The 27,428-nt window shown below is 37.0% G+C and overlaps 1 protein-coding gene across 5 annotated transcripts in view; it reads left to right on the top strand.

The window, feature by feature from the left end:
- The window catches only part of LOC110460945, a 223,465-nt gene that overhangs the window by 127,488 nt on the left and 68,549 nt on the right, over positions 1-27,428 (top strand). The window contains exon 1 of one of the 5 annotated variants that reach the window (XM_021514211.1): positions 2,506-3,550. The exons of 2 other annotated variants lie outside the window; for them this stretch is intronic. In XM_021514211.1, the coding sequence (XP_021369886.1) occupies positions 3,509-3,550 (42 nt within the window). In that variant the 5' untranslated portion in view covers positions 2,506-3,508. Of the gene's footprint in view, positions 1-2,505; positions 3,551-22,451; positions 22,567-27,428 lie in introns of those variants that run through there. 2 more of the 5 variants (XM_021514176.1, XM_021514184.1) reach the window with 2 other exon arrangements.

Here is a 27,428-nt window from a genome sequence, read left to right on the forward strand (position 1 = left end):
GTATAACATGTGTACAGGTAAAATCAACAGTGTTCCTTCAACTTGATGTCATTAATTGAACCAAGAGCCTCCGTACTAGCAGAATTAGACGCGTAGCAAAATAATGGTTTGTTAATGTGTAAACCCGGACTATTTATGTGGGTACTCATCGCGCCTCAGCTGCGAACTTCGCCAGCCTAACCCATGAAACATTTAAGGTCACGGACCCGGGGGAAATGAAATCTAGAAGCTTTTTGGTTTTCTCTGATAGATTTCAAAGTAATCAAAGCTTTTTGAGCAAACTTCATTGTTAAGTAGTTTATATATTTTTTACTGAAAAACAATCAGGATGTCCTGTAATGCGAGTAGTAACAAGCCAATGTTTTTGTTCTGTGAATTGTTTTAAAGTATTCTATTTATGAACATTATAATATTATTGTAGTGATTAGAACAGTCTTTCAAAACATTAAATCGTCAAAGTTATGTGAACCATTAGCTAATTTGCTCCGTGTAGTTTGTTGTACGCCTGAGTGTTACTATATCAATAAACTGATATTTTGAGGTACGTCACGATACTATTTATCAATACTGTGGTAATATAAGGTACCAAGATTAACGGTTTCGTTGTTCTATAATATCTTTAGTTTGGATGTTATGATAATTACACACTAATATAATTCCACGTTCTTTCTCTATGTGAACCAAAACGGTTATTTATAATATTCAATCTGAAGCGAAACAAATATTGATCAAAACTCATGCTTCCAAATTAATGCAAAATCCATCATCGATCTAATGAGAGGCTGAGTATAAAACGAGAGAAAACAGAAGACCGACAGAAGGCATTAGTAAGAGAGAAACCTGCGCCGTTCGGAATCCCCCTGAGCTACAGGCGAAGATTGATAGTGAACTCGGGATGTAATATCTCTTGTCAACGTTGTTTAATTAAAGAATTCGCGTCGCCCTTTCTCTTACAACATGTCACCTCGTGGAAATGTGTATTAAGATACACGAGGACAGCTTTCCAGCAGCTGAAACCAGTATCACGTGACATAGCTCACCCAATGACGGATCGGTAGAACTGCTCTCGGCAGTTTGTTTTTCTTGCTCTCGGTCGATGTAAGCATATCAAATGGAGACATTTTTACACGTATTTGGAAAAAATGAGTTTATTTTTTCACGAGAGGGATGTGCTAAGACGCAAAGCAATGGATGGGGTTGACTTTTTACGGGGGAAAGCTGATAACTGGTATACCGTAGGGAAGGTGTTAATGGACAGCTGTGTTGTAGGGTAGCCTTTAACTACATATTTATTACATACAATAGCAGACTGTCTTTGTAGGAAACGTAAACACATGAAGACCGTCTGAAAATGACACAGAATGTACCCAAAGGCAATGTGTTCAAATTATGACAAATTCTCGTTAGATGGAGTGTCGTGCGATTTCGATAAGGACATCTTGTGTGTGTAAGAGCGGTAAAAGGCCCGAGGTAGTACGAATGCCAAATGAATATCGGCTTCAACCAAAGTCGCGTCTTTAATAGTAAACATGGTCCAAAGACAAGCAGAAGTCAACCTATTGAAGTGTATATATCTTAAGGCAAAAACTCAAACGCTTCACAAATTAATACCGTGTAAATTGGTTTGAGAGGTACGGTAGATCGGCCTCTAAGCTATTAGTTTATATATCAACAGTTCAGTTGTACCTTTAATGGGATATACAAACACAAATCGTTAATCAAGTTTTCCGTAATTGTCTGTTCTTCATTTGTAGTTAGTCATTCCCGATACGGGTTCAATAGTTTATAAGCTCGCTAACGTTTGAGGAAGTGACCGATACACACAGAAGAACCTTTAAATAATGTACCCTGTAAAATAGGGAAACTGCAATTCATTTTTCCATGTAAATTAACGTTGTGTAAAACAAATATTCTGAGGAAGACGTCATGTCGTTATGTCGTAATGGTGATCAGAGTACAAGTGGAAAGGTTATTTTTCACCCACAAACAATCTCTGTTAAACTCATTTGTTCTTACTTCTGTTGTTGTCTTCTAATGAGAATCAAACTAAGGAATGGTACGTACGTGTAATTGTACAGTTTACACTCGACGTACATTCCTCACCTCATTTGTATATATAGTTTTTAAATTCCTGCTCTGTAAAATAACTTTGCAAGATGTGCGTGCAATCCTGCATGTGTCCTTTGTTGTTGGTATGACTGTCTAATTATATACGATATAATCTTCCGTGGCTGCTACACATGGTTGAGCAGGTAAATATATATACATGCACATGCTGTGTAGCTTCGGTTCAGTGACCAGCCTATACAATTATATCAATACTGCTGATAGTGTTACAAAAGTCCTCTATGAAACTGTCATTTCTTAATAATTCATTTGAAATGTCTTCATTATCGACCACAAAGTGGTGAGAGAATACCCTATACCCCGTGCACTGTGTGTACATAGGCAACACCGTCGGCTTCAGCCTCGCTATCGACGCCTGTTACAGCAGCTGAGCAGTGGCGCGAACAGACGCGGGAATGAAACTGACATCTACTCACACACATAAATGACAGGAGGTTCATTCGCCATTTCATCGACGGATATGATTAGATTCTCGGCGTGGTGTTTGTATACCATACTCCATAGCGGATGAGGACACTGACTGTGATAATTGCACCACACCGCTTCCCATTGTATCAATTTGTTGTATTTCCGTGAACACATCCGATATTTCTCAAGCTCTTTCCAATAATCTCGGGTATCGTTGGGTTGTGTCCCTAGGATTATCTCCCCTGTCGGTTAGGTAACACTATCATCTCCCCGGGACACAGTGGTAGCCTCGCGATCATTATCGATCAGTTCGAGGACGTGCTAGTCTGACGATAAAGAGTGGGCTTAGCGCCGGAGATTATGGTCGAATCCAGAAGTTGATATGACAATGGAAATAGACCCGAGCACTTGACACTTGTGCTAGAGGGCGTTAGACCTGTATACCTGTACGACCTGACTGACAAACAGGTGCTTCACCAACATAACTCTTAAAACAGGGTTTTAAAACAGAGCTTTAATTTACTTCTGATCACGATTTTCTGAAACCAAACATTGATTCGACGTTAAAGGGATTGTATAAGAAAAAAAGTCTTTCTGGAGTAGGCCTGAAACTCAACACTTTTAGCGTGGTATTGACAGAAATGGAGAACGGGTCTTCGATTTAATGGAATACAAACCTGTCTCATCTGCAGGCGTAAGACAGTATTGAAAGAAACAATACAGACGCTGAGTGTTATCTGAAGCCGAGTATTGTGTATGCACAGGTGTTCCTCAATCGGCTGTACATATTGGACTAACCTCAGCATAAATCAGCAGAATTGTTTTAGACGTGTTGTGAAATAGCAGGACGTGCTACATGTGATTTTTCCCGGAAATACGAAAACTTTTTTTCTATTACTCACCTTTTGATGAGCTTTATGGAATTTTAACGGAAAGACGTGACAGTGCGTTTCTTTTAATATAAACTTCCAAGATGATAGCGGTTATATGTGTGATGCTACTGTTCTCGGATCTGGTAAGTACCCCAAATCCTTGTATTGCATTGTTTCTGGGTAAGTACCCTAAAGTCTGTTTCTGGGTAAGTACCCTAAAGTCTTTGATAACACTGTTTCTGGTTAAGTCCCCTCAAACATTATTAAGCACAAACTGTAGTCCTCAATTCCGCATTTTTCTCATGAATTGATTTTTCGCCATTTTGTGTATGAAACGTGTTATAATAATGCCTGAAATGAACTGTTATCAGATTTCAATATCCTGTGATAGTGACATTATCTTCACTTCGCAAAATCATCAGATTAGTATCGGCGTGACCGTCACTGTGTAGAAACAAAAGATGAAGAAGTGATTTAAGATGAAGGGCTGGCTTTATAGTAAAACAAAAAGAGAAAGAAGATAAAGGTCTGGTCTTATGGTAAAACAAAAGATGAAGGAGCGATTGGTTTAACAGAGCTACCCAGTTTTTTAAGGCGTTATGTGTATATCTGTAGTATATAACGGTATAAACTCTGTGTTAACGTGTGTAAACATCACAAACCTCCGTGACCCCATCAATCAACCGACCGCTGTACACATTATAGTGTGATACATATGTATTATTACACTGCCCCAACCGTCCAACCACCGTGCTTGCTGATGTAATAGTTTCGTTTCATTTTGTTTACCAACTTTAACCGACCACTTTATTAAATTGTAGTATGATGTCACTATGATGTCACCAAATGTCCGCTACCAGTTTGTTTTTGTCAAAAATACAGCGCCATCTATAGTATTTGTTTAAGATATGGTATAAAACGTATGCACTTATTAGTGGGAATCTATACTAGCTACGTTACAATATTATGCACACACATATACAAACAGGGTAATGGATCTAATGTATTCTCTTTCAAATGATCTATTTACAATTGCGTTCTTGTTGACCTAGGTGTAATTGAAGAAGTACAGTAATTGTCTATTAACCAGACATTAGATGACATGTGTTCAATGGCTATAAATCATTCTAGATCGAGTTGACCACAGAGACATTAAGCTGACCAAATCTGTCCATGTTAACACGTGGAGCTATTGTACAAGTCACAATGCTACGTAAGTGTACACGACGGGGTATGTTAGGCGCAGGTACCATTGCAATCATAATAGCGGAGAACTCCAACAAAGGGAGTGAATTCATGCTTGACGGCCGATATCTTTTTTGCATTATTGATGATTTATAAGATGTGAAGTCAGTTGATCAATAACTATTTAATCAAATTTGACACTTTAATCAATCATAATTATTAAATTATGCTCCTTATTAAAATTTAAACGCCCATGTATGTTATGAGGTAATCACATGTATATTTATCGCTAGTAATATTTTGATAAAATCGAATGTAATAAACTGTAAACAACAGACGGCGTCGTCCAAAACGTTCGCGCATTATAATAAAAAGATTGATGCTTATCGATTTATCAAGATTGATCTCAATACAACATACCTTTTGTCAATTAATTTCTAGTCTACGTTTGAATTATAAACAAACCGTGGACACATCAGAAATAAAACTTCATTTCAACAATATTCGCTTTATGTCTCCATATCTTAAATAAAAGGATATCACAGGTACCCGTAAAGGCTCGCTCTAGGACTCGATAACTTTTTAACTTTACATCGTTTTACTAGGACTTGTAAGCTTTGATAAGCTTACATTAGTGGGCACCTGTATAAGTAAGGTAACACCACGGGTACCTGTTATCACAGACAGATTAATCAATGTTAAGTCCTGGTGGGTATACATGTGATCTAACCCACGGTGATATTATGTAAAGTTAATCCCAATACAAAGTAAGGGTTGTAGATATAAATAGGATCATAGCTACTGTAAACAAACGGATATATTAACTTTATTTTATGTAACAACAATTATGAAACAAGTTATTTCAACTGATACTAATCTGAAACAAACGAATACTTAACAAATTAAACAGGATTCTGTAATACTCGCCAATTTGTACGTCGTTATACTACAGCGCACGTGATTACATTCCAATGCATGATGTCATTATCAAACGTTCGTTCCTAACCCTCTTATTTTAGGCGTATATCTGTCGCAGGGATTATTGTTTGTGTTACTGTTTCGTAATTGTTTCTCGTAGACTATATTGAAAAAAGAATTGTTTTTAACCTAATCAATGTGCAGAATATAGGATCTGCGGCCTATCAGTTCACTGCTTCAGATAAAAAAAAAAAAAACACCACTTTATTCAATAATCAAACACAACTATAGCATACGCAAATTTCAGAGGTCGGTAATAAAAGCTTAGAGCTTTAATATTTGTTTCTTAAAAGATTAATGTTAATATTGATGCATCGTGTGCCTTATCCTGTATGATATTCAAGTTCCATAGTCAAGACAATAGGAGGCCTAGCAGGTACAAGGTGAGATGCAGATTCAAACAAACCCGTTGTGACGTTTACCCTGGAGAATGACACGCCTGGATCTGATAACCCCAGCACCATTTAATATAAGCTGAGAGACTATGGTGATGTAATAACGTTTGATTGATTTATGTCCGGGAAATCCAATCGTAGGTGATAGCTAGCAAGTTACCTGGGAGAACACCACAAAGACGTGACTGTACATAAAACAAACAGGAAATGTCCACAGTATTGACTTAATCAAATATAAAACACAGTAAAATGTCAAATGATAGAATGGACAAGTTCAGGCGAGTAGCTGGACACCAGCCTACATGGAAACCTATCCGAACGCCTTCCCGAGTGGAGTGAGGCTACAATGTTTTGAAAGATACTTTTAAGTCAAAACAATCATTTTATTTGATTATTTGATATAAAAAAAAAAGAAAAAACTTGCAGTAAAGCAGGTGTACCTCGCCTTTGTACATTATAATGCAAATTAAATAAATTGGTTTAAAGCCGATAAATCGCAAATATAATCTCGAAATTTCCTTCTTTGTAATGTGTATTATTTGGGCACGCCATTTCTTTTGACAATGTAGCATACTTGCCAAGTACGTCCCTATGAAATAGCTCAATAATGTGTACATGCATTTAGATATAAGGTATACCGTCTTAGAATTTTGGTTTGTCTCTGCTTTACGTCATATTAAAAGCTAAGATATCGTCATCGAAATTCTTAGTAAATGTCTAAATATATTTATAAACTTAAATAAAACAAAACACAGTAGACTTAATATCGCTAGCACTTTCGCCAATCTTGGGGCAGGCTCTTCGGGCGATTTCTACTTATATGTATATGCATTGTATACATTTCTTGTAAAGCGAGAGATAACCTGATTAAAAACCCAGTACTGTGCAAGTTTGTTCAGTACATTGTCATGACACCTTTACGTCAAACATTCAAATTGATCAAATTGTTGCCATGAAACTTGATGACGTAGACTATTGCCCCTGACACTAATATCCTCAACTGTTTGACTTCAAGTACCAAACTAGTGCTGATGAGTCCTCATTGAAGGCGATTTTATTTATATACATATATATATGTAACAAAATTTCCAAATAGATGTTGCATTCCTGCGTATTTCGAGTGATAATTGTACGTGTCTTGGGTACCCCTTGTCCGTTTACTGAAGGTGTCAAATACAGCGTTGGATAGCCACTGTTACATTACCAAAGTACCACAGAATTCCCCACGGCAGCCTCTGTCGTTACTGTCTGAAACGTTCCACTGGTACGTATCAGACTGCCGGACGTCCCATACATCTTTGTCCACATTAGGGGAACGAGAGTGCAGTGCCAAGAAAGATAAACAGTAATTGTGTATCAGATATGATCCGAAACCATATGATTGAGGTTATAAACACACCACTCACCGTCTATAATGATCCGGAACCATATGAGTATGGTTATAAAATACACACCACACCGTCTGACAATTCATCCACACAGGAAATTGCCAGAACAACCTCAATATTCTCGGGAATTTTCTCTCTGATTCTTTAAAACTTGATCAGGGGTTTGGCAGAAGCTCTCGTAAACTGTATAGAAAATGATAAATATTTTGTATTTCAGTGATTAATGTAGGGGTTACAAATAAGCAAAAGGTATTCCGAAAGTTTAATTTATGGTTTTCCGAAAGATTTACGTGTATTGATACACTATGTAATAACGTCTTCGATCAGAATATGTGACCTTTTATGATAGCGCATATTCTTCGCATTTTTTTCAGAACTAAAACTCTGATATAACTTCAATGTAACAGAGATATTTGACAGAAGTTCCACGAGAGGTTGACGATTTCTTTGTACTTGTAGACCAATATGATTGTATCCTGTAAATCTCAATAACAATAATAACACATCGTTACTAATAATGACCTTTTCATCAAAAATGAAATTTCAAAAAGTACCAATAAGTATTTTATTTAATGTTGAGCATTAGGGTGAATATATTTCTCTTCAAAGCTTCTTAAAACTCATAAAGTCTTTATATATAGATTATATTTCGTTTTATCTCCGAACTTTCCCCGGAAGACCTCCGAGATATATTTTATTAGAGAGGAGATTTGGAGATAACCGAATCGATTTCATAACTTTATGGTACAGTATACAATTCACGCGAAACACGTGTTACATGAGGTGCAAACATAACGGGGAGTTATCGGTCTTATAGGCGTAAGGATTCGATCTACCGCAGATTAAAGTCCAGCTGTGACTATCACTGCTAACAACGTATCATCACCGTGTGTACTTATCTTCTACAATCAATACACAATACACAAGTTTATGAGTTTGAACCTGTCCCCCTAAGTCACGTGTATGTTTGTGTTTAGTAGAACTTCGGCAGTCCGACACTAACCATGTTCACGTCAATTACAGGACAACGTCCGGATCACGTGTTGTCCTTATTATCAACCCTCAGTTGTATATATGTATATTGTAGATTACATGACATCTATAGCGTTCTTATCAAGTTACTTTTTAATAAGTATAGCCACTGTAACTTTACAGTATACAAATATGGAAAGTTGATGACTTCACATGGTAAATACTTCGATAAAGGTATAATTTGTGATAACTAATCGCTTATGTGGCTTTCATGCTCAGTATCAACCAACGCTAAGGCTAATAAGTCTCCAGAATATTATAGAATCTAATGCTATTTTTTTTTTTATTTCATTTCATGTTTACCGTCCTAAAAACTGCTGAGGTCATTTAAGGACGTGTCTCCATGTGTGTAATGCCTGTGTGCAGGGTATTTTGTTGTATTCACCTCCTTGCAAAAGCGCGAATCTGATGTCGACTTCAGAGTGCAACCTCACTGAAATACTCCGAAGGCTTCCAGAAAAGTATTCCACCTGGCCACGTTATACTGACAACGAGTCAATGAATTGTAACAAAAAACATTTTAATGACTTCCGAGCTCATGGTCTGGGGACAGAGCTGATGCCTCCCCGCTTGGGCAAACGTTCAAATCTAAGGCTAAAAGTGTCCCCAAATAAAGCAAATAAGCAAACCCCCAATTCTGCAGGAGGATTACCACATTAGTTGCCACTGAGGACATGCAACATGTAGGTATATTATTTTCTAAATCCCGAACCTACAGTGGTAGCTAGGACTGTGTATCAAGGCTTAGCTATGTAGCATTGTTTACTCATTGTTTACTCTTTACTCATTGTTTACTCATTGTTTACCTTTAGGATTGTTCTAGCTGTAGCTTTTTCTATTACATGTAGCTGTCGAAAAAGAAATTGATGAACCATCACCATAATCATCGAAGTCCTTCTCAGCAAATTGTGCCTCGGTTTAAACTCATTAAATTTGCTATTCCTTATTCTGAAAGTGAAACCTGATGATTATATGATTTAACATTTCCACTAGTCGACTTTTCTGGCTAATGGTTCTTTTTTGTTAGTCGGTAATTACACAAGACTTCAATTACAGTAAAATGAGCCTGCGTCACGTGATGACAAAGCCATTACAGATGCTTGTTTTGAATCATTGTGACAGGCTCATATTTGAGGTACATACTATTATTTATAGTGTATTTGGAATTCTGCCATCATGGTTTTCATTTTAGTTTTTGTAGTTTGAGAAAATTCCACACTCAGAAAAATTCACATTAAAAAATGGTCTGCCTCCCGCCCACGAAACGTCATATTAATATCACAAAATGTCAGTGTCACACATTTTCTGAGAATATGTTCAGCAAATAGTAACAGAAAACATAGATAAAATAAAATAAGGATCCCTCCAAATCACATGCATTTTTACTTTGATTTAATATTACTTAATTTAATGTTTATTTATATATTTGAATTTATTAATTTATTGTACTTACAAACAATTCGAATGCAAATAAAACAGCTGATCTGTTTTTAATTACAAAGGAGCAATACACACAGAAACTAATGAATTAAAGTAAACTGGTCTATAATTTGGAAGGACATTTATTGATTTTTTTACCATTATTTTATTCGAAAATGACGAAGTGAACTTTTTTTTTTGTCGTGTGTTTAATCCTCCTCATGTCCGAGATCTCATTGCTAAGCCGTCTACTAATTGATACAAACACCCAAGTCAACTGGTTGTCTGTGTTGAATTGACACACCGGACAACGGTTTCCTTAACCTTCGTATTCTGATCGAAGACTTTCTAACACTGCTATCGAGTACTACTCCCAGCGTTACCGGAGAACCTCCGGTGTTGCTATCTTGGAAGGCTTTCCCGCGAGCTCATCTATCTTGGAGCTGACACGGGATCTTTCTTATTGAATTTGGACACTGGAGAGCGAGGCTCGGCTCAGTTATAAGTCACGGTAACGGCGAGTGATGGCTTCCAGAAGCCACACTGAACCGTATTGACGATTCAACGGGTTGTGAGTTAATGGCAATCGAAGGAAATTCGTTTATTGTAATGTAAGGTGCGGTAGAAATTGACTGTTTGACTCATTAACGGTCGACATGGTAACCAATTCGTAGGTATGGTAAAAACAGATAGGATTTAGTCATTCTGCTGCTCAGTTTTAGGCGAAGTCTATTGAGAGCTCGCGTCAAACAGACGTTATTTAATAGAAGTACGTATAGGGAGGGGAGCACTTAAAACAAAACACATCAAAATTGTATAGATATTGGAAGATTAAGAGCCGTCAGCTGCTATAATGAATGCGCTGGAAGATAATGCAATTTCTCTCAAAAACATAAGTCAAGGTATCAAAACAAAATATTTGTCTAGGTGTAAAAACAAAACATTTATCTAGGTGTAAAAACAAATAATTTGTCTAGGTATAAAAACAAAACATTTGCCTAGGTATAAAAACAAAACATTTGTCTAGGTGTAAAAACATAACATCTATCTAGGTATAAAAACTAAACATTTATCTAGGTTTAAAAACAAAACATATGTCTAGGTGTAAAAACAAAACATTTATCTAGGTTTAAAAACAAATCATATTCCTAGATATAAAAACAAAACATTTGTCCAGGTGTAAAAACAAAACATTTATCTAGGTGTAAAAATAAGTATGTTGTCTAGGTATAAAAACAAAACATTTGTCTAGGTGTAAAAACAAATAATTTGTCTTGACATCAAAACAAAGCATTTGTCTAGATGTAAAAACAAATAATTTATCTAGATATAAAAACAAATAATTTGTCTTGATATAAAAACAATGCATTTGTCTAGGTGTACAAAGCAAAATAGAACCGCCTGTTTCACTGTTACCGGGGGTACAGTATAACTACAGATATCAAATTAAATTACCGACAAAACAAAGATTGCAAAATATACGAATGCTCCAAGATTAAAGATACATACCACAAGGATCAGTCCAAATCTTCCGTACACAAAGATACATGTCGTTTTTTACACAAAGGTATCCGACCCTTGACCTTTGTATATAAGTTTAAGTTCGCCATGTACATATTCTAATTCCAGATTAAATAGGTAACCACAGATTCATTACTTTAAATGATAAACCCATTATCCAATGCAAGCTGCTTAGGTAAACACCAGATATATTTTGTCTATGAATATGTGTGACCTTTATATCTCGCGCTAGGATCATGATTAGGGTCACAGTGGGTTCACGATCTTACTAACGGTTCGGGATTTACCAACATCCATGTCGCTTACGTAAAATAAAATGTTTGAGCTGTCATGCTATCAAAGATAAATCCAGATTATACTCTGAAGTGTATGGGAGGGGGTGGGATTTATCATACCGAGTCTGTTACCGCTGGGGATTACAGCGGTTAAAAACAAAATTCTTTAAACATCAATATACTTATTATAACGTGCTCTTTTATCTATATACTTCATTTTGTTTTTGTAATACTAGGAACAGATATATATCGGTGTGTTCGAATTGCTTTGTGTTATGACCAATATTTCCAATTTTCAATAACAACTTCTGTTTTCGATTTAAGAAATGTACAATTATAGTGAATCACCGATTCATGTGAGCCTAATGTAATATTAACGGCATACACTTGGGTACACATGGGTCACGATGTTGACTTCTAATTACCTAATACCTGAATTTAAGATTAAGATTTGGTGATAAGAGAGGAGTTATACGTGATGAAAATAATGATGCCATACTCAATCCGTAATTTAATTAGCGTGTCTGTCTAACCAAGCCCCATCATATCCCAAGTGTTAATGCTGTGTTGTGATTCGACAAGTACATCTAAATCTTGGATGCGATCATCTCTTGTTAAGCTCGCGTAATGGGAATCAAATACACTTGTTAAGCTACCTAAAGATTATCAGATTGCCTCGTCAAGGAATCTGGTGGTGTAAGCTGGCTTGTCGGCAAGTCATTCGTTCTATTTGTTTCCTATCTTTCAAGCAGTACCGGAAATCACAATTTTGCGACATTTCCGGTAGGAGCACAACTTCCGGTACGCTTTCCGAGACCGATAAAACTGGCATTGAGTGGCAAAATGCTCTTAAAAAGGAGTTATATATCTCACTGCGAAGTGCATTGCCAAATCGTTACATAAAAGACACTTGGCATTGATTGGTAGAATACTAAAGCACAGCCTGGGCCATATTGCGCTGTCAGTGTGCGCGAGAGGCAGTAAAGGAAGCCACACAAAATGTAGACAATAATCGATACTCCATACAACGCAGATATAATCTGCGGATGATCTGAAACATTTCATTTCCGACGGAGTTTAATTATTTAAGGAAGAAATCCGTAGATCGATAGGCTTGTATAAATGGCTATACCCTCGAGAAGTAACGCCAACTCGCTAACAAATGGCGGGGAGTCATGCGCAATCGGGAAACAGATATATGTGTTACGAGGTTATATTTATGAAGACTACCAAATAAATAGTTCTAGTGTTTACTGTTAACATGTGCCATCCGTCTAGGCTTGAGTACGATCGGTTTGTAATGTGACAACACAGATGTATTGCCTGCCAGAAGATATCGAACAACCATCACTCCGCATAATACCTTCTGTCGCGCGTCATCATAAACCTCGAAATTGCAGCAGTGCCCGGGATGACGATGAAAAAGCGTTGTTATCTTTAAACTGTAGATTTTTAAATGACACGTTCACAATATTAAGCATTTGAACATTTTATACTTGACGAAAACTATTTAAAATCCATAAATGATTGAGTTTTAGCAAAATATTCGAACCACAACTGCGGTATGTATAATAAGACCGACGTATTGGGTTTCGTGAAGATCCGGTTAAGCACGTCTCTGATGGTAGGATTTGTCGATTTTCCTAATTTGTATCCTTTGATAAGATCGTTGTATCTTTCTAAAGTCAAAAGCCATCTCAATTCCTGGAGGAAAGCCTCGTGATATAAAGGAGAGCTGGTTGAAGGCTACCGATCGCGAGAGTTCAACGGTAACCGTCACGAATCTAGCGTTACGTTGCTGACAGCGAGTAGTCATCGATATGCGTGTCTATTAACTGGAACACGAAATAGTCACCAAGGCATTCGTCTATTAACTGAAACACGAAATAGTCACAAAGACATTTGTCTATATCTGAAACACGAAATAGGCACCAAGGCATATGTCTATAACTGAAACACGAAATAGACACCAAGACATTTGTCTATAACTGAAACACGAAATAGTCACAAAGACATTTGTCTATAACTGAAACACGAAATAGACACCAAGACATTTGTCTATAACTGAAACACCAAATAGTCACCAAGACATTTGTCTATAACTGAAACACCAAATAGTCACCAAGACATTTGTCTATAACTGAAGCACGAAATAGTCACCAAGGCATTTGTCTATAACTGAAACACGAAATAGCCACCAAGACATTTGTCTATAACTGAAACACGTAATAGTCACCAAGACATATGTCTATAACTAAAACACGAAATAGTCATCAATGCATTTGTCTATTTCGTGTTTCAGTTATAGACATATGCCTTGGTGCCTATTTCGTGTTTCAGATATAGACAAATGTCTTGGTGACTATTTCGGGTTTCAGTTATAGACATATGCCTTGGTGACTGTTTCGTGTTTCAGTTATAGACATATGCCTTGGTGCCTATTTCGTGTTTCAGATATAGACAAATGCCTTGGTTTTAGTTATAGACAAATGCCTTGGTGACTATGTCGTATTTCAGTTATAGAAATGCCTTGGTGACTATAACTAAAACACGACATAGTCACCAAGGCATTTGTCTATAACTAAAACACGAAATAGTCACCAAGGCATTTGTCTATAACTGAAACACGAAATAGACACCAAGACATTTGTCTATAACTGAAACACGTAATAGTCACCAAGACATATGTCTATAACTAAAACACGAAATAGTCATCAATGCATTTGTCTATTTCGTGTTTCAGTTATAGACATATGTCTTGGTGACTATTACGTGTTTCAGTTATAGACAAATGTCTTGGTGACTATTTGGTTTTTCAGTTATAGACATATGCCTTGGTGACTATTTCGTGTTTCAGATATAGACAAACGCCTTGGTGACTATTTCGTGTTTCAGATATAGACAAACGCCTTGGTGACTATTTCGTGTTTCAGATATAGACAAACGCCTTGGTGACTATTTCGTGTTTCAGATATAGACAAACGCCTTGGTGACTATTTCGTGTTTCAGATATAGACAAATGCCTTGATGACTATTTCGTGTTTCAGTTATAGACATATGCCTTGGTGCCTATTTCGTGTTTCAGATATAGACAAATGCCTTGATGACTATTTCGTGTTTCAGTTATAGACATATGCCTTGGTGCCTATTTCGTGTTTCAGATATAGACAAATGTCTTGGTGACTATTTCGGGTTTCAGTTATAGACATATGCCTTGGTGACTGTTTCGTGTTTCAGTTATAGACATATGCCTTGGTGCCTATTTCGTGTTTCAGATATAGACAAATGTCTTTGTGACTATTTCGTGTTTCAGTTATAGACATGCCTTGGTGACTATTTCGTGTTTCAGATATAGACAAACGCCTTGGTGACTATTTCGTGTTTCAGATATAGACAAACGCCTTGGTGACTATTTCGTGTTTCAGATATAGACAAATGCCTTGGTGACTATCTCGTTTTTCAGTTATAGAAATGCCTTGGTGACTATAACTAAAACACGACATAGTCACCAAGGCATTTGTCTATAACTGAAACACGAAATAGCCACCAAGACATTTGTCTATAACTGAAACACGAAATAGTCACCAAGACATATGTCTATAACTGAAACACGAAATAGTCATCAATGCATTTGTCTATTTACAGGAACACGAAAATTTCATATAATCTACATTCAGATTTTTTTTATTTTAATAAGGAGTGATTTGTTTATTTATCGCATTCTTCAATATACAAAAACCAAAAGACTTTCAAATACCAGAAAAAGAAGTCAAACAGATGAAAAAAAATAATCCAGTTTTAAATTAATGCAACGCAAGAAGCTTTTAAGCAGATCTTTATTATTCTGATTTATTTTGTTTAAATTCAATTAATTCTCATGATTTGTTTATTTGTAATCATGACCATACCAGAACACAGATCCGGATGTCATTTTCCTCAACATGACAAGGCATTCATTCACTGATGAACTCACCACTCACAAACTTGTTAAATTGAGTATTTATTCTCTAAAATGCATGCTATTTTTTCGCGTTTAAAGTACTGTAAGTAGTCTTTCTTTTCCCCACTGAATTTATCCAGATGCCTCAAGCGGTCCATCTGATGGACGGTATCAAACGTCTACAGAATACACATCACTTGGAAAAATATCAAATACTTCTTATCTATAATTCATGCAATGACATCTGGTCAGATTGAATGGAGATATTTTCGTTAAAACATAACAAGTATGCAGGACTCCCCTTATACATGTATCCTATAAATACCCCGGCTAGAGGGAATCCTTGGGATCTGACTGCTTTATTTTCTACACTTTATTAACCGATCTGATGACATGCTGTTTTGACTGCAGAGTTTCTGTCTTTCCAGAGCCTATTTTAACCTTTTCACCCCTATGTAACTTAAGTAAACTTTACCATGCATTGATCAGTATGAGGCCAATGTGGTCTACCGTGATTAAAGGGTTGATAGTACAAATGTGATGTACTATCTGACAAAAATATTAATATCATTATTATTCTATTGATATGAGGTGAAAAACCAGTAGGTTTCTATATTTTGTTACTTCAAAAACGCAGTGAAAAAGTGTTTAAATGTTAACTAGAATAGAACACATCAATTAGTGAATTGGCCCAGAATGGTTTACTATACCAAAAGTATTGAAATTTACACTGGTATTTTCTCAATACCGTTATTTTCTCAATACCGTTATTTTCTTAATATTGGTATTTCCCAGTGCTGGTATTTTCTCAATGCTAGTACCATTAAATAACAAGAAATCACATATCACTATTTATGGAAGTGCAGTTGTTTATATACAGACAACGAACCGGTGTGGTAGATATACGATATACAAACAGGACTTCCACGTGACAAAGGCATTAGTCGACTTGATTCGACATTCCTATTATGACTAAAAGTGCTTGAAAAATATGCTAGGTTATGTCAGCATAGTAAACCCCATTACTGCCTAATATAGGGAAATAAGCCCACGCCGTGATAATGAAGCAATTTTCTTTGTGCAATTCCTGGGGATTATTTGTCACTTAATTATAGACGAAATGATCAGAATTATCAAGCAATTATCGACCGAACTATAAATCAGCCATGAAATACTGTCTAGAATATTTATCTATGGATAATAAAAATAGAAAAAATGACCAGCTATTACTCCCGTCGTCCCTTTCATATCTGTCGATGTTGCTGTGGCTTCGGAAAACGATGCCATTTCGCTATAGATCAACAGTTAGTATCTACCAGACAGTATTAACCGTGTTGGAATCCACGGATCGGTCTGTACAGAACGTACATCATCATAACACATACAATGTACATACATCAGTGTCTGGTGATGTCAACCATAACGATGTCTTTATTTCTAGTTTAATATCCAATCAAAATGCCTTCGGATCTGGTTTTTCGTCTGTTCCAAACAACTTTATGTTGATGATGTGGAATTCTATTATCGATATCATTTCGATATACGATTTATCAAATTGTGTAATGGTCATCGTGGATCGGTTTACACGAGGAGACAAGTTCCTGATATTATTTATGAATGTGAATATTGCAGTAAACCAAACCAAATTATAAGCTCTTTCTTAAGCGACATATTTACTTTAGGGATCTGGACAACCTGGATTATTGTCCTGGCAAAACGTCATGAATCAGAATTAAATTTCATGCGTCTGTACAAAAATGTCAGGTTTTCGCATTGTCAAACTTAAATGTTTACATGGAAAATCTAGACATATTGGTTCCAAATTTGGTAAACAGGCAGAATGTTTCAACAAAGATTGTCATTACAATGCGAAACAAGTTGAACAGAAGTTTTAATTTCTGTATGTTTCGCTCGGGAGAGTTCCTTTCGCTTCTGTTAATGTTGATCGAGAAATTAAGCGATGTTCCTCGTTGTATAATTCAACACACATCTGGACACTGACAACGAAATTGCATAATGCCTTTGTATTGTCTCGTTAAAGTGAATTGCGCCTATTCCCCACGCCAGCCCCATTGTTTAGAGGTGTTTCAGACAGCAGCCTGTACGGATGCATACTTTATTGATCTTTGTGTTTCTTCTGCAAACAAAATAAAAGATTCTGAATGAGAAATAACGTGTACTTCTATAGATGGAGATGTTAAGCTGAGTATAACAAAAAGTAACGCCGGTCTTGATGGATTTTTATTGTAACTTTTATTATTAAAATGTTTCAAGAAATTCATCATCTTTTGTAATATGATATCTTCTTTCAATTTTTACAAGTACAAGCACTAGCTTAGGGCTTTGAAGCATGTGGGGAAACGCATGTTCGGCAATTTGATTTTTGAACTTGCATTGTATGCACCAGGCATTGTAATGTTGTCTTAATGCATGCTCGTTAGAGGACGTTAATTCATAATGAATGTTGAAAAGAGAACTTTCACTCACAATGAATGTTCATTAGAGGATGTTCACTCATAATGAATGTTGAAAAGAGAACTTTCACTCGCAATGAATGTTCATTAGAGGACGTTCACTCATAATGAATGTTGATGAGAGCACGTTCACTCACAATGAATGTTCATTAGAGGACGTTCACTCATAGTGAATGATCATGAGAGGACGTTCACTCACAATGAATGTTCATTAGAGGACGTTCACTCATAGTGAATGTTCATGAGAGGACATTCGTTAACAATGATGGTTCATTGGAGGACGTTCACTCAAAACGAATGTTCATGAGAGGACTTTCACTCACAATGATTGTTCATGAGAGGACTTTCACTCAAAATGATGGTCATAACAGGACGTTCGCTAACTAGTCTGATGGTTCGTGAGAGGGCGTTTACTCACAATGAATGTTTACGAGGGGACGTTCGCTAACTAGTCTGATGATTCGTGAAAGGACGTTTACTCACAATGAATGTTCACGAAGGGATGTTCACTAACTAGTCTGAAGGTTCGTGAGAGGACGTTTACTCACAATGAATGTTCACGAGGGAACGTTCTCTAACTAGTCTAATGGTTCGTGAGAGGACGTTTACTCACAATGAATGTTCACGAGAGGACGTTCGCTAACAATGGTGGTTCATGGGAGGACGTTCACTCAAAATGAAAGTTTCACGAGGGAACATTCACTCAAAATGAATGTTTCATGAGAGGACTTTCACTCACAATGATTGTTCATGAGAGGACATTGACTCAAAATGATGGTCATTAGAGGACGTTCGCTAACTAGTCTGATGGTTCGTGAGAGGACGTTTACTTACAATGAATGTTCACGAGGGGACGTTCGCTAACTAGTCTGATGGTTCGTTAGAGGACGCTCACTCACAATAGATGTTCACGAGGACACGTTCACTCACAATGAATGTTCACGAGGGGACGTTCGCTAACTAGTCTGAAGGTTCGTGAGAGGGCGTTTACTCACAAGGACTGTCCATAAGAGTACGTTCATGCTCTATTTGAAATGATTGGAGGAGGCGTTCACTCAAAATGGTGGTTCGTGAGAGAACTTTCACTTATTGCTAATTTGTTTCGGAGAGAAGGATTCCTCGCTACTCTGTCCGTTTGTCAGAGGGCACTCGCTTACTATTGCGTGCATAACTTTCTCTAAATATACGTTTGTGTGCCTCCGATCCTGTTCGTGATATGTTATGATGAAGTGGGCTTTACGACTGACAAAACATAAACATGGCAATTTGAAGAGAAATTCAAATGATTTCTTGACAGTTGTGCTTCCGTGCATCATCAGATTTTCATGAGCCTTTTACTTCAGTCGGGAAGTATAATGAGCCGAACACATGTTGTATAATGATAGAGGAGCATCAAAATAAGATTTTTTATGAAAATGTGAGTAATGATATTTTGTTATTGTCGGTTCATTCTGATATTTCAAAGTTCTGAGAATCCCTGTCTGCGTGACCAATTTGATGTAGAAAGATGAACCTTTCTCCTACCTACATATATAATGTACTTCTGACTGAAGATGTCAGTGCACATGTTTGATTTAGCTTATATTCTTATCAGGAACAGTTCCAGTGGAAGTATAGAGAAATCTAATGAGGCGGATCGAGATAAATATGACAAAGTTGTCAATGAAAATGCGATTTTTATCAGGGTTTCCATATGATAATGTATTTATATAACGAGAATTGTATTCCATAATGCAAAAACAAAAGCATAATGAGGGTAACTATAGGAAATCGAGTAGACGTGAACTTGTCAGCGACAGCTTTAGACTGGTGTATTTTGGATAAAATAAAATCCATACAAATGAAAAGACGTCTTGTTATCAGGATTTGACTACTTCCGTTTTACTTTACGGAATTATAATGATCCCGAAGCATGTCGATCCTGTAAAGCATACGTGATGTCAGTTATCTCACGGCCCCGGTCACGTGACCATGTTAGCGCAGATTTTCCAATTAGCGTACCTTTCACGGTGCGTACTCTGCAACGCTTCCTGGCAAATATCAACTTGGTTAGACGCTCCTACATGTGATGAAATAGTTTAAGCTGTATATTCTTTGGCTGCATGCCTGTTAATGATAAAGCTAAATATAATTACCCTTTATATTTCTTTCTGAACCCATGACAAAACTGTACTTGCCTAATTTGTTTCTCAATTTGTAAGTCTGTTTTGAAATTACACGATCAATTTAATCCAAATTGATCGTGAAAGTTGTTTAACATGGATAATCAGAGAATGCTACATCCAATTTCAATAGAATCTCATCTAAGGTTTAACAGGTGCGTTGTATGAAAATAATGAATATAAATGTTTTAGAAATAGTAAATAAAATGCCTTTCTAATTTGACAGGTACCCGTTGTAGAGGATAAAGCGCTGAAAGTAGGATAAGAGACTGTTAATTCTATAGAATGTTTTTATTATAAGGCTGTAATTTCTTCACATGCTCATGGCATATTTGATCTGTTTGAAATGTAAGATACTTCAAGTAGTCACCGGGTCAATATTGAACTTTGTAGATCCTTTGACAGGTCCACATTTAAAACTCTCCTATTCAGATCCTGGCCGTCCTATAATTTTAACGAGAGTTTCATCGGACGGGAACAGAGAAGGCGCTTGATACCGTTGTTGAACGTCACGTTATTAAATAAGTTATACTTATACTTGTATAGGAGACATGCAAACAAGGTCACGTGGTTCGCTCACCTATATCAAAGTCTGGAAGAAATACACCTATCGAGGTACGACAACCTGTGTGACATTTAAACGAAACAAATTAAAGTAATTGCCGTACCTTCGAAAATACTGGTTAGATTAACACTGTGTTAAAGGTTGCCACCATACCTGTAATTTCCCTTCCCGACCCCGGACTATTGTATTTAGTTATATTGTACCGAGATTATTGAAGATATACATTATTCTTGTTCCAGTATAATAACAGTTTTTTTTTATAGATATGCACAGCTGTCGTTAATCTTGTCGTTCTGTTAATGTTGATAATGCGTCTGATCGTCCCCTACGTATTGTCGCCTGTACATTTGTATATATTTATACACATTGATATAAATTAAAGTGTCGATGCCTATTATCCAACCGGAGCGTGAGATGTATGTTGAGAGCGCAGTACCATTGTCTGTTGTTTAATATGACGCGATCGATCTAGTTTGACTCTAATCAACCGGAAAGATCGCTTTATTAACGCCCCGGAGTGTTACCGTGTTGGAAACCTCAAGATCTACAAGTATCAACAATCTTGTTCAGTGAAAATTTTGGTCTACCTAGTTTACCCGCGGCTGATCCAACAATCGGATGTCCCCCGGCAACGTTTGATCGGGCTACCTGGACATATCGATATCTCAGGCCTCACGTAAACTTCCACAGGTCACTCAAGTCATGTAGCAGACTGACCAAACACTTCGGACTACATATTTCCCAACATCAAGTGATAATTCCAACGGCTTGGCCGTTCCTTGTGGAACTGTAACATTTTGAACTCAAAGGCAGGCAAGACAATTTCGTGTAGCAAACTGACCCCACACTTCACCTGGACTACACATTCCCCAGTATATGAAGATAACACTATCGTTTCCGTCCGGACGTTCCTTGTTGAATTTTATCATTTGGACACAAAGGTAGAAAGGACATGACGTCTTGGTACATGTGCCAGACGTACCTTACCTTTGACTGCTGATGTTCTAATAACGTTGTTAACCTACGTGTACCAGGGTTGGATTTCACATCGTGTTGCTCCTGGTTCGGTCATCGACACTTTTTCTTTTATCAGGAATATGTTGTTCGTAACCCGTTACCGTTCTCTTACCTTTTTGTTCACGTAATGGATATATACCAGGATTAAATAGTTTTTGACAAGTTGTGGATTCTGTGAGAACACATTGGGTGTGACGTCGACTATTTCTGTGAAAAGAGGTAGAAGAGAAAACCGACAGAATATCTCACGTTTTCATCAACGTATTTTTGAGATATTTTATAAATGTTGGTCAATTACCTTGGCTATTGTTGTGTGTAAACTAAGGTGTTGTGACATCATTTCCATTCATAGTGAATACTTTAGAAATTACGATTAACATAAACGTTAGAAAATCAAACATACGGGTAATTGACGCCAAATCAAAAGTGTATCGGCAGTATATCTCGTATTTTATAGTGAGTTAATTAAGTCCTCTCCACGAGACTGTGTACAATAGACGTCCGCCATTGTCACATGTTTTTGCAAATTACTACCGACATTACCAGACCTTACCTGTCGTGTCGGTAAGCTATTAAGCAGAATCTATCAGCTGCAAATAGAGGCTTCAGAATTTATCATTCCGACTAGTGACGTAATTAGCACCAAGTCGTTCGGTAAAATTGGAGCGGCTGTAATGTGAAGTCCTGTTGATATAAACGTATCCCAGGAGACACCACAATGTCAGGAAAATCACGGCTCACATCTACCGTTACCATGGATACTCCAGAGCTCAACGATTTTGAGGAGAAAGGCGACATATCAACACCTGTAAGTAGATTACCTCCCTTATTTATAGACGTTGTAATCATATATCTTGATTATAGTAGATTCAGTTTGATTTATTGCGATTTTTATGTTCATGACCTCTAGGATTTAAAATGCATACTAGGAGCTCTAATACATACAATCTAGTATTGTATTAATCAGTGACAGGAAGAGACACCTACATGTATATACATCCCATGGAGACCCTAGGTTAAGACATATGTCTTAAATTCGCCTAAATGAAGAAGAAGCATCCATGTACGTAGTTTCCGAGCGTTGTCGAGTTTGCTTTGTCTATCATAGGCGGGTCGTGTCGAACCTATTTTAATGAAGTCAGTAAGACGCTACAGAGCGAAATCACAGACTTTCATCTTCAAACTGCCAAAATTCACCGAGTTGAAACCTGTTACGTTTAATGCAGATGCTCATTTGTATATAGTTTGTCTATGTATTAGTACATTTCGGTCGACTTTGTACTCAAACCGGCGATTGACATCGCCAGTACAATCTGCATTGCACTCTGGTGTTCCTTTTTAATAATAAAATGAAACGTTTCAGATCTGTCTAGGTCAATGTTCTACTTTTAAAGTGTAATTGATTGTCAAGATAGAGAGCGAACATTTAAAACATGCACGCACGCTCTTTCTGCTGTGTGATACGTAAAGCGCTTGAAACACGTGTTTTTGATAGCTTGTGGAGATTTGATGATCTCAGAAGTAAATTATTTTTCAAGAGGAATTTTATATCCTCTGGCTTCCTTTCAAGTGACATGGACAAAGTGTTTCCCCGCATTATGTCACCATGTGAACGTGTTGTTCTGGGGCTCGCGCAATGTCATGGCGGACGATCCACTCCGTAACATTGACTGACTGAGCAGTCATGGCAACTTCAGCCTGTACAAGTTATCGAGTGATCGTGAAGTTAGCAGAAAAAACACTTGTATCAAACATCTTCACTGTAATCCTTTTACATTAAAAAGAAATTAATTTCCAAAAGTGTCACGTTATATGAGTATAATTTGTATTTGCTTCGTTGAGCGACACTGGTCATATTGTCGGAGTACCTCGGACTCGATCCATGTTTACTTTTTAGGGAACCTCGGACTTTATCCATGATAACTATAGATATGCTTGTTGTGTTAAATTTGACTCTTTATCGCTTATTTATCTTCTGAACAACAACATAGTGTCAGAGTGTCCCGGTGGTCACCTGTCTGGTATTTAGGTTATTTAATGACCTTTTCACTTGTATAGAAGGATAAATAAAGATTGAGAAGTAAGACCTTGTTCCTGGTTCACTTTTTGATAACACAAAGCCTCGCGAAACGATTTTATTAAAATTGAACCGTGAGTTTCTGTTGGGATTTGAAGGAAGGATCAATAAAATTACATTTATCACTTTATATGGATGGGAGATATCATTGTACGGTTAATCGTTTTTTTAGTTAAACGTGTTTATGGGAGGTTTACCTACCTACACGCCTAGTCACGTGATTAACTTTACCTAGAAACAGACGAATTGTCCGTGATTAAATGTGGTTGTTATCAAAGGAAATTAATGAGGTCTTCTGCGGAATTTTACATTCTTCCGCATGAGTTCAGATTTATAGGAATGCGGTATACTTTGATAAGCTCACAGGTACGAATAAAGCACATGGTATATTAATATTACATAGTGGTATTAAAATAAATTTATATAAAATTGATTTGTGTGACAAAGTCAGTGTTTCTCTTGGCTTTCCCCATTGTACCAAAACAATCATTAATTTAAATGTTTAACTTCAACCTAAATTTCCAAACATCCTGTTTTATAAGCAATATTTGGGGGTTAAATATAATTGAATTGGACAGAATGACAATATAGAAATACACTTTATATTTTGACGGTTCATATTATCATATGTAGTCGTATACTGATGGTTATGAGTTAGCTACTACAGTTGTGAATATACACGTTAAAGGAGAAAATATTCGTGAAATAGAAAGAAATCTCTCATGCGGGGATTAAACATGATTCAAACAATAAAGAGGGATAAGGCTCTCCTGTTTTTTTTTTATAATAAACTTTTCAAACATTTACCAGTTAAATTGCAAATTAATTGGATCAAATCAAGTTTATATAATGTATCACACGGCATAAAACACACTAAATACCAGGAGCTGAAGTTTGTATGAATCTTTTCGAAACAGAAAGGTATGCGCCGACACGAAGTAGGTGATCCGGTTTCCGATGCCGATTCCGGAATTAGAATTAACCCCCTTTCCTATCCGTCGCGAGCTTTGTACCTATATTTGACCAATGTCAACAACATGTTTACAAAACTTGAGCGATAAGAGCTACTGAAGACACCCAGTGGGCTAGTTTGAATAACATCGTCACCAACGATCTTCAAGAGTTTGTTCAGGATTGAGTTTAAACAAATATACACGTTTGTAAAGCTGATTGTGAAATTAATGTTAGATGTAAAACGACTTATTAGCAGGCTCGTGAGATCATTGTAAATCAGTACTATCACTCTCGAAAAGTTAGGACTTGAAGACTGTTTAAATATCGTATCGTCTCTTTGTACTTGTATGTACTGTAGTTGGTTAAACTCAGGTTAGATTTATATTGAGTGGTCAACTTAAAATTAACACGATTTGCATAATCTGTCTCTCTTTTTGTTGATATGTGTTGGTTTTTTTTCATTAAACTGCTAATTTTAAGTTCAATCGACTAAGATCCAAGGAATCTAAGAAAATGTTCACTATTTCATGTACATCAATAAACGATTGCATAATTTATGTTAATTGTGTTGTGTTAGTGACGGACAGCTGCAGTTAAGGTTGTATGGTCATGTTTGAAATGTTGTTGAACAATAATGTGCATCTGCAGACGAGACCGAAAAGAAAAGGAAATATTTTCATTTTGATCCTGTCAGTAGCTTCGGGAAAATAAAGTATTTTTTGTTCACGAAATGTTTTTAAAGTTCATGAAAAGGTTAAATGTGATTAAGTGATATAAAGGTATTTTAGTTCTTTTGAAAATTTGACCATTACCGTCCTTTTAACATTTTTGTTCAAAATGGAAAAATAATTGTTGCCTAGAGGATGTCTATTGGTGTTTCCACTGATGACCGTTTCAAATATATAGGCAGTAAAATGTTAAAGTTGTATAACCTTAGATGACCTTGGAATATTTGACCAGACATGTCGAGGTACAAAATGTAACCGCCACCTTAACACTTAAGTGTTTCTTAGAGCGTCAACGTTGATAGATCGTCTTGTTTGTGTAAGAATGTCACCTGCTGTAAAACGTTTGTTAGAGCCGGATCGCTGAAGTCCCTGCCACAGCCGGAGTACGTTCTAATGGGTTAACTAAACCTGCCTCACACAACGGCTTTATTGCTGACATTTGGAGAAGATAAAATCGTCTGTAAACCGTTAGTACTATAAAGGGACCTGTCCTTCTAACTTTTAATATTCCTGTTATCTGGGGAGAGTGACTATAGATGGAATGTCAAATTATATACCTGTATAAAAAGGAACTTAAACTGAAATGAAACAGGTCTAGGAACCCCCATCTCTCGATCTTTATGAGACAAAACGCCAGCACTCAGTTAGCGTTTTGTTCGACTTCCTTTAAAGGTTGAGCATTTGTACGTTAACCTCAGTACATGGAGCTTGCTTGCTTTAATGACTTCTTCTGTTTTATGTTTGGTAAAACGCTATTTAAGTTGACGCTGACATTTTAGTAGAAATCAGCAAATAATTCCTATCGGCTTTGCTCATTACAACATTAAGATGTTTCGTTTCTTTTCTGGCAAAATGTGTTCCCTTTCTTCCTCGCTTTTTCGCAGTGAGATTTTAAAAGATTATTACATTGCTTACCTAATAGAGGGTTCGTTTGACCTCGGATGGCTTGTTAGATACAGCTGCATTTGAGCGCCAGTTTGTTCTTTCCCTTCGCTATCACAAGGGGGCAAAATCCCTGCCTCCAGCACACATTGTAAGTTCCATTAACCTGCACGCAGGCACAACGCACATGAAGGCATTTCCTTCTATAATCTTAGCTGTTGATAGGACGTAAAACTCGATACAACCAACCAATCCACCTTTAACATATGCTTTTTTTTTTTTTTTAGTTTTGGTTTTCTTTTTTCTTCCCCACGTATTGCATGCTTAGCCCGTGTTTTGTTAGGGAGAGGACTAATGTGTTTTAGCCTTTGTTGCATTAGAAAGAGAGGTTACCTGTATCCAGCCTGCAAGGGGCAAAAGCCTAGTTAACATTACCCCATAGTAAAGGTACTTCGACTCATCATGCTGATTTACCGCTAACTAAGAGGTACTCCGACCCATCAGGCTGATTTACCGCTAACTTAGAGGTACTACGACCACTTCAGGCTGATTTACCGCTAACTTAAAGGTACTCCGACCCCTTCAGGCTGATTAACCGCTAACTTATAGGTACTTCAGCCCATCAGGCTGATTTACCGCTCACTTAGAGGTACTCCGACCCATCAGGCTGATTTACCGCTAACTTAGAGGTACTTCAACCCATCAGGCTGATTTACCGCGAACTTAGAGGTACTCTGACCCCTTCAAGCTGATTTACCGCTAACTTAGAGGTACTCCGACCCATCAGGCTGATTTACCGCTAACTTAGAGGAACTTCAACCCATCAGGCTGATTTACCGCTCACTTAGAGGTACTCCGACCCCTTCAGGCTGATTTACCGCTAACTTATAGGAACTTCAGCCCATCAGGCTGATTTACCGCTCACTTAGAGGTACTCCGACCCCTTCAGGCTGATTTACCGCTAACTTATAGGTACTTCAGCCCATCAGGCTGATTTACCGCTCACTTAGAGGTACTTCAACCCATCAG

This window comes from Mizuhopecten yessoensis, unplaced genomic scaffold (genome assembly GCF_002113885.1).
Source record: "Mizuhopecten yessoensis strain PY_sf001 unplaced genomic scaffold, ASM211388v2 scaffold1379, whole genome shotgun sequence".
NCBI lineage: Eukaryota > Metazoa > Mollusca > Bivalvia > Pectinida > Pectinidae > Mizuhopecten > Mizuhopecten yessoensis.